The sequence below is a fragment of the Phoxinus phoxinus genome (assembly GCF_949152265.1).
Source record: "Phoxinus phoxinus genome assembly, chromosome: 21".
Classification (NCBI taxonomy): domain Eukaryota; kingdom Metazoa; phylum Chordata; class Actinopteri; order Cypriniformes; family Leuciscidae; genus Phoxinus; species Phoxinus phoxinus.
In genome coordinates this window covers 30,618,432-30,627,720 of record NC_136896.1, presented here as the reverse complement: position 1 = coordinate 30,627,720, position 9,289 = coordinate 30,618,432, and the positions used below count along the sequence as shown (strand labels likewise).

Sequence of the window (9,289 nt, the reverse complement as noted above, 5' to 3'; positions counted from 1 at the left end):
AGTCTGAATTTTAAGAAATAGGGTCAGAATTACAAGAAATAAAGTCTGAATTGCTAAATAAAATCAGAATTGAGAGAAATAAAGTCAGAATCGCAAGAAATAAAGTCAGAATTGCAAGAAATAAAGTCAGAAATTGCAAGAAATAAAGTCAGAATTAGATAAAGTCAGAATTGAGATAAATAAAGTCTAAATTGCTAAATAAAATCAGAATTGAGAGAAATAAAGTCAGAATTGCAAGAAATAAAGTCAGAAATTGCAAGAAATAAAGTCAGAATTAGATAAAGTCAGAATTGAGATAAATAAAGTCTGAATTGCTAAATAAAATCAGAATTGAGAGAAATAAAGTCAGAATTGCAAGAAATAAAGTCAGAATTGCAAGAAATAAAGTCAGAAATTGCAAGAAATAAAGTTAGAATGGGAAGAAATAAAGTCTGAATTGAGAGAAATAAAGTCTGAATGGCAAGAAATAAAGTCTGAATTTTAAGAAATAGGGTCAGAATTACAAGAAATAAAAGCTGAATTGCTAAATAAAATCAGAATTGAGAGAAATAAAGTCAGAATTGCAAGAAATAAAGTCAGAAATTGCAAGAAATAAAGTCAGAATTGAGAGAAATAAAGTCTGAATTGAGAGAAATAAAGTCAGAATTGAGAGAAATAAAGTCTGAATTGAGAGAAATAAAGTGAATTGAGAGAAATAAAGTGAGAATTGAGAGAAATAAAGTCAGAATTGAGAGAAATAAAGTCTGAATTGAGAGAAATAAAGTCTGAATTGAGAGAAACAAAGTCAGAATTGAAATAAAGTCAGAATTGAGAGAAATAAAGTCAGAATTGCAAGAAATAAAGTCAGAATTGAGAGAAACAAAGTCAGAATTGAAATAAAGTCAGAATTGTTAGAAATAAAGTCAGAATTGAGAGAAATAAAGTCAGAATTGTGAGAAATAAAGTCTGAATTGTGAGAAATAAAGTCAGAATTGAGAGAAATAAAGTCAGAATTGTGAGAAATAAAGTCTGAATTGAGAGAAACAAAGTCAGAATTGAAATAAAGTCAGAATTGAGAGAAATAAAGTCTGAATTGAGAGAAATAAAGTGAATTGAGAGAAATAAAGTGAGAATTGAGAGAAATAAAGTCAGAATTGAGAGAAATAAAGTCTGAATTGAGAGAAATAAAGTCTGAATTGAGAGAAATAAAGTCAGAATTGAGAGAAATAAAGTCTGAATTGAGAGAAACAAAGTCAGAATTGAAATAAAGTCAGAATTGAGAGAAATAAAGTCAGAATTGCAAGAAATAAAGTCAGAATTGAGAGAAACAAAGTCAGAATTGAAATAAAGTCAGAATTGTTAGAAATAAAGTCAGAATTGAGAGAAATAAAGTCTGAATTGAGAGAAACAAAGTCAGAATTGAAATAAAGTCAGAATTGAGAGAAATAAAGTCAGAATTGCAAGAAATAAAGTCAGAATTGAGAGAAACAAAGTCAGAATTGAAATAAAGTCAGAATTGTTAGAAATAAAGTCAGAATTGAGAGAAATAAAGTCAGAATTGAGAGAAATAAAGTAAGAATTTAGATAAATTAAGTCAGATTTCAAGTATTTAAATGTGACACTTAAATATAAATCACCATGTCCTACAAAAAGTACAATTTTAGCCATTAATCCCAGGCGACTGTGATTGGTCCGTCCTCACCAGCGCGGAGAGAAGGAACACGTGACCGTGACTCCAGCAGAATGACGATCTTCCCTTCCTCTCGTTTCTATATTTCTGTGGAGTTGTGGCCCGGGAAGGGTGTGAGGTTTACTGGATCCTGTTCACGAGGATCTGTGGAGTTCAGAATCCAACTCACCTAAACCATGTCATCATCGCTGAGACATATCCACACATGTAACGTGATTCAGATCAAATGAACAGCACAAAATACAGAAAGAAATGTAATATATTCGATTTATGATGTGCAAATGGTCAGAGGATGAATGGGTTGATGCACTCATCTGTCACTTTCTGCTTAAATTCAGTTGTATTTATACATTTATTCTAGAAGGAAACATAAAATTCAGGCTTTTTTAGCAAAGAAAGTCGAAATACACACAATTAAAAAGGCTCAATCTTTCATAACATTATTTAAAAGCAGAAAATTGTCTGTGTAAATGGCTTTATTTTATCTTTGCATAATCACATCATAAATGCAGCAGAATTAGCAGACGGAACAATTCTGCTTCAGACGGACACCAAAAGTAGATTTATTACAGAGCAAAACTTATAAACAACGTCAGGAGAATTAAATCACCAAACACTTGCTTTACACCATGAAAAATACATTTACAAACCAAACCCTGCAATCAACTACATACACTTATGGTCAGACACTTTGTGTTGTGCACATTAAAAACAGACATAATTTCACTTAATATGTTAAATTCATTAAGAAAAACGTGATGTCTTGGTCCTAAGATGTTCAGACGACTGCATGAGAAGTTCACTTTATACGAACAAAACAAACACAGAGAACATGAGGGAGGCACAATATGAGATTTTGAGTTAATACGTCCATATATTTACAAAACTAATATGTTCTATTAGATATGATCTTTTGTTTTTCTACTCCACCTGTAGCACAATTACAGTACAGTCCATTAACTGGAAGATATCATTTGTTTCTCAACGTTTTCATTTTCCTGAGATGTAACAGACAAACTAGACTCAAAAAAAAAAAATGCAGGATTGTTTTAACCCAAATTTGGGTCGAATATGGATAAACCCAACTGTTGGGTTAAAAATTGGGGTTAAAAAGGTAACCCAACGGCTGGGTTAGTCCATATTTTACCCAAATTTGGGTTAAAACAAGATTTTTTTTAGTGTGTGCGTAAGCCCTTTGGTTTTATCTTGGGCCCGGAACTGAGGTTTGATGTCGAGTCTTCACTCCTCCTGAGGTTTTAACACGAACACGGCGTCGTCCAGCATGTAGTAGTCCCGGTACATGTCTCCCTCACACAGGTACGGCAGGCGTGTGACGGCCTCCAGCTCGAAGCCCATCTTCAGGAACACATCTGCGTTCAGCTGGGTCACCTGATCCTCCCACGACTTGCCCTCCAGCTTGATGTGTTCTTTGGGTCGCACCCAGCTCCCGCCTGAGAGATGATGAACATCATCATGATCAATAACTGTCCTGCGGTTACTTACCGCACATCAACACACCGATCAGAGGCTTTATTATTCACGACTCATCAGGTTTTTGTTCTGACTCGTTTGTTACGCATTTCATTCTTCGGAACTGCGCGAAATAAAGTCAGAATTTATATATGATTTCTTGAAATTATGAGTTTAATAGCGAGTCAGAACAGCGAGAGAAACTCGTAATTGCTGGAAATAAAGTCAGCATTGCGAGAAAAAGTCAAAATTGTGAGAAATAACGTCAAAATTGCTAGAGTAATGAAGTCAAATTTGTGAGAAATAAAACACAGATTTGTGAGATATATACTCAAAATTGCAAGAAAAAAAACGAAATTGCGAGAAATAAAGACAGATTTCGCAATTCTGACATTATTTCTCATAATACCGAGTTTATTTCTCGCATTTCTGACTTTATTTCTCGCAATTTTGAGTGAGAAATAAAGTCAGAATTGCAAGAAATTGTCGAAATTGAGAGAAATAAAATCAGAAGTGTGAGAAAAAAGTCAGAATTGCAAGAGAAATTCAGAATTGTGATAAATAAACTCAGACTTATGAGAAATAAACTGAAAATTGCAAGAAAAAAAACCTCAATTGCGAGAAATAAAGTCAGATTTGTGAGATCTATACTCAAAATTGCAAGAAAAAAACCTCAATTATGAGAAATAAAGACCGATTTTGCAATTCTGACTTTATTTCTCATAATACCGAGCTTATTTCTCACATTTCTGACTTTATTTCTCGCAATTTTAAGTGAGAAATAAAATCAGAATTGCAAGAAAGTCTGAATTGTGAGAAAAAGTCAGAATTGTGATAAATAAACACAGAATTATGAGAAATAAACTGAAAATTGCAAGACAATTCATGAATCTGAAAACTCACCAAATAAAAAATAAAGTCACCATGAAATAAAAATGGATAATTCTTATTTATGGAATATTGTATTGCTTATTATAAATAATTTATCGGTGCACATCATTAATGTTTCACATAATCTTGAATCAGAATAAGTTCCTCTCGCAGTATCTCTTCTCTGATGATGTGGGCGGGGCTATAACCTGTCACTCACATGAGATCAGCCAATAGCAAACCACAACCAGCCAATCAATTCCTCAGACACAATCAAGCCCCGCCCACATTTGTTCTTGTTCCAGAAGCGTTTCACTCGATATACGACACAATAGTGAATAAAAGACTAGAGCAACTTCACTTTCATGCCAAAATATTGTATTCACTGGCAAGTCAACAAAATCTGAGCATTTCCTCTGAGGTAATGAGATTTTACCTTTATAAGAAGCGTGTTGTAGATAATGCACCTACTAGCAGACACTCATGAATTGATCAGTAGTTCTGGTTTCAGCGATCATCTTACCCGTCTCCACATACGGCTGAAAGGGCACAACGGCTGCTAAGACGAGCCGGCCCGTTCCCGGCACCAGGGACTTCTTAATGTCCCTCAGGAGCTGCAGAGGCTCGTCGCAGCGATCCAGCAGGTTCAGGCAGCTGATCAGGTCGAACTGGAAACCGCTTCTGTGCCATTCATCGACTCCCAGAATGCTGAGGATTCAAAGTCAAGCACAGATTCACCTCAGTGCATGAATAATGAGCAGCGAATCCTCATTCTGGGGCATCTTTACCTGGAACTAGGGATGCACGATATATCGGCCACCATATCGGTATGGACTACATAACATTATTATGAGAACATCATTATAATTGACCTATGGCTAAGCCACGCCCCCAAACGCAATGAGCCAATCACAGTGCGCATAGCTAACCCAATACACTCAGACATTCTCTGCTTCCACGTCCATTGAAATGCATTGCAGTTCGTCAGTTTTCATTCGTTTTTATATGTTTTTTCTTGTCATTTTAAGTGTAAAATAGTCAAACGTGTGCATGGGGAACATCAACTCCGACACAGGTGTCCCGAGAGGCGACGACCCTTTCCCAAACCACATCTCAGCCGAGATCAGTGTCTGCTCTGGGTTAAGTTATGCGGGAGACCACAACACCAACTAAACCTGGATACATTAAACAAGGATGTCTACATCTGTGCTAAGGAAAGTCAACAACGTATTTGAACGTTATCTTTAACATCTCCAACGTAACGTTAGGCTAACATTAGAAAACGTTAACGTTAGCTTCTAGCTGCGTTGTACATCACGTCACTTAGCTTCATTGATGTATCTGTAAATAACCGAGATAACTAATGTTAGCATGTTGTGCTGAATGATTCATGTAAATACTGTAGCACCACGCTAGCGGAGAGGTCGGCTAACGCTACTCTCGGTAAAGATGGTCAAAAGGCTTGTCCTGGAAACGTATGCAACTTAGACCTTTGCATATTTAATTTGAACATGAACCATTAATTACATATTGAAGAACAACATTTTAGACAATTTTCTACCAAAACAACTGGGGAACTTTGTGGGTTTTTTTTTTTTTTTTTTTTTGCGGTTTATCACGTTGACCTGTAAATGTTTGCCTGGAGCTGAAGCTTTTCATCGACCTTCTCAACAATAACATTATTAATATATCCCTCCAATGCATAGTTAAGGCCTTTTGGTGACTTCGAGATCATATATAATCTTTCTGTCTCCCAAAATCATCAATTGCCTCCTGTGAAATGTGTCCTACTGTGATCTGCCATAGCGCCGGTCACCGAATGTGGACTGTCCGAGTGAGTGGAGGGGGCGTGGCTTAGCCATAGGTTAATTGTGTGATTGGGACATGAGACTTTTGTTTTTGTAATCAGGCTCTCAAAAATTATATAAAAATTTGGATTTAGATTTATCGGCCAATATATCGGTTATCAGCTTTCACAATTTAAAGAATTATCGGTATCAGCCAAAATGTTCATATCAGTGCATCAGGCATATAGAAAATGATATGCTGGGAAGAAGCATATATATTATTTACACTAAAATCAATTTACTCATTTTCTGTATTCACTGCAAAAAAAAAAGATGTTCTTCCTCAGTAATTCTGCTTGTACAAATATCTATATATAAAGAATAATCGGTATCGGGCAAAATTGAAATATGAAATGCATCCCTACCTGTAACTCTTTCTTTGTAGGTGCCACTTCATGGGCGTCGAGACCTCAGTGGTGAACACCTCATCAAAGTGACATCCCATCACCTCCGTGACGCCTCCATCCCCGGCTCCCAGATCCAGCATCCGATGTCCTCTCCACTCGGGCTCGATCCGGAGGAGACGCCGAAACTGATCCTTGGAAAACACAAACATGGAGCCGCGGCCCAGAAAGCTGTGGACCAACAGGACACACCAATGATCTTTGCAGCGGAATCAATCAAAACTAACTTTAGCTGGACTTTATTCTAGATCTACTGTTATTGTAATTTCCTGTCATCACTGTAAAGCTGCTGTGAAACAATATATGTGAACCTGGATCACATGGCGATAGCCAAAAATACATTGTATGGGTCAAAATTATCAACAATTATTTTATGCCAAAAATCATGAGGATATAAAGATCATGTTCCATGAAGATATTTAGTAAATGTCCTACCGTAAATATATAAAACATGTATTTTTGTGAGTGAATGCAGCACAATCGTGAACATAAATGCACAACTTTAAAGGAGATTTTCTCAATGTTTACATTTTTTTGCTCCTCAGATTCCAGATTTTCAATAGTTGTGTCTCGACCAAATATTGTCCTATCATAACAAACCACACATCAGTGGAGAGATTATTTATTCAGCTTTCATGTGATGTATACATCTCAATTTCAATAAATTGACCCATGTGACTGGTTTTGTGATCCAGGGTCACATATATTGTTAAAGCGCTATATAAATGAAGGTGACTCGACAGGATCGGATGACGAAGCACAAATCTGGGACGGTTACCCGTTGATTGAGGTTCGGGAGACGATGGGGCTGAAGATGGTGGAGAAGAGCGAGTGGTAAAGCTGTGTGAAAAGCCAGCTGGATTTCTCCTCGCTCTTCTGGAGGAACGCCAGCGTCTCCTCATCCAGACGACTCTGAACAAACACAGAGCGAGCGCTTTCTCCCAGCAGGTCTGGACTGCAGTGGTACCACTGTGAAGACATGAACACTCAGACGTCAACACGTGCTGGTTAATCATCTCACATGAAACAACCACCAAATAAGTATTAAGTTCATTTGCAAAAAAAGAAAAAAAACATTAGGGATGCACCGATATGAACATTTTGGCCGATATGATAATTCTTTATATTTGAAAGCCGATAACCGATATATTGGCAGATAAATCAATTTTTGAGAGCCTGATTACAAAAACAAAAGTCTCTCCATTAAATCCATGTCCCAAGCTAGAGATGCACCGATATTAATATATTTTGGCCAATATCGATAACCGATAATTCTTTATATTTAAAAGCCGATAACCGATTTATTGGCCGATAAATCTAAATCCAAATTGTTACAGAATTTTTGAGAGCCTGATTACAAAAACAAGTCTCATGTCCCAAGCACACAATTATAATAATGTTCTCAGTATAATATTATGTAGCTGATATGACAGATTTGCGCTGCAAATGTTGCACTTTACTGTATTTTTTCTTTTTGAAGTGATTCCAATCATATTTCAAGCAATTTAAAAGCATCATGTTGAACAGTGCGCATCTGAAGTGTCTCAGCTGAAAGAGATCATACATTATTTATCGGCTTTAATATATGATTTTCTTATCAGGTAGATAATGATAACATAAAAAATTATCATATATATGGTGGCCGATATATCGTGCATCCCAAATATATATGTAATCTACTCATATGTAACTGTCAATCAATCACGATTTGTCATGATAACTGAAATAAGACATGTTTGTAGTAATTTATTGACGTCAATTCATCCGTCTTTCATGCTGCTTATACCATACGGGAGTAACGGGACCATAAAAATAATATATATAAACCATAATATATAAAATAAATAAGATGAAAAGACCTTCTGGGAATGTTACGGGAAGCTTAGGGGGACGTTCTGCAAAACTAAAAAAAATATATATATATATATATATAAATATATTTCTGTAACGAAAGCTTTCCTGGCTAACCAAAAACAAATGTTACAAATACATGTTTTGGGAATGTTCTGGAAACCCAAAATTAACGTTCCCAGAATGTTCTAAGAAACAAAAAATAGTTTGTGGTAATGAATGAATGAAAAGAAATCACACCATGGTACTTTTCATTAGTATAAACCACAACTATGATGGTTTCACATTGTTAATACCATGGTATTTTGATACACACTATGGTAATGTAAAGTTAACATATGTAATTATATTTACATGGTGCTCCAGTGGACATCTGTACGAAACCATGGTATCAAAAACCATAAGTAGTACCACAATAATGATAATTTCAAATTGGTAATACCATGGTATTTTGATATATCATGTACCATAGTATTGACATGGTGATCCAGATGGGCTTTAATGAATACCATGGTACAGTAAAATATCCAAAAAACATAATAATACCTTAGTACTTTTTGTCAGGCTAAATGCAACCACACCAGTGATGGTTTCAATACCATGATACTTTGATACAAACTGTATTGAAAACTGTACTAGTATTTAGATGGTGAACAAATTAAGGTACATAAAGCATAATCCCTTCTCACCTGCTGGGCTTCATGTCCAGGTGTGTCAGTCTCAGTCTCCATGTTCATGAACAGAGATCGAGCCAGTGGACTGCGAACATACTTCCCAGTCCACATCTTTCGCATCGCCAGGAGAAAAGACACGTAAAACAGCAGCCAAGCGATGAAGATCAGGATCCTCATCTGTGGATGACACATAGTGAACAACTGACTGACTGAGTCGATGTGAGAGACTCGTCCAGAAACATATACGATCAGCCCGCTATTCGGCAGACTAACAAACAAACAAACCTGAAGGTGTGGTGCTGTTTAGACACACACATCTTTGTTAAGTATAATCTGAAGGACAAACACATTTGGCACAAATCAGCTGAGCCTGAGTCCCCTTTGGAAGAAAAAAAAAAAAGTTAATTTCCTGATTGTGTTACATTTAAATGAAGCCGACGAATCACGTGACCGGCCGTGTGTGACATTACCGCTAGGCGGCGCGTGTCCGTGGCGAGAAGTAAA

The 9,289-nt window shown here is 36.3% G+C and overlaps 1 protein-coding gene across 4 annotated transcripts; it reads right to left on the bottom strand.

The window, feature by feature from the left end:
• Nucleotides 1-2,216: 2,216 nt before the first annotated feature.
• Nucleotides 2,217-9,263, bottom strand: mettl9 (methyltransferase 9, His-X-His N1-histidine; the record flags this gene model as incomplete). Of its 4 annotated transcripts, none has more annotated exons than XM_079594884.1 (6): nucleotides 2,217-3,120; nucleotides 4,533-4,717; nucleotides 6,222-6,431; nucleotides 7,039-7,229; nucleotides 8,801-8,962; nucleotides 9,071-9,263. In XM_079594884.1, the coding sequence occupies 5 exons, from the start codon at nucleotides 8,960-8,962 to the stop codon at nucleotides 2,909-2,911; spliced, it is 960 nt and encodes a 319-aa protein (XP_079451010.1). In that variant the 3' UTR covers nucleotides 2,217-2,908. The 4 variants fall into 4 exon arrangements, with proteins under 4 accessions (XP_079451010.1, XP_079451012.1, XP_079451011.1 ...); XM_079594886.1 differs by having other exon boundaries at nucleotides 4,446-4,717; nucleotides 9,071-9,200; XM_079594885.1 differs by lacking the exon at nucleotides 9,071-9,263 and having other exon boundaries at nucleotides 4,446-4,717; nucleotides 8,801-8,977.
• Between the last annotated feature and the right edge of the window lie 26 nt (nucleotides 9,264-9,289).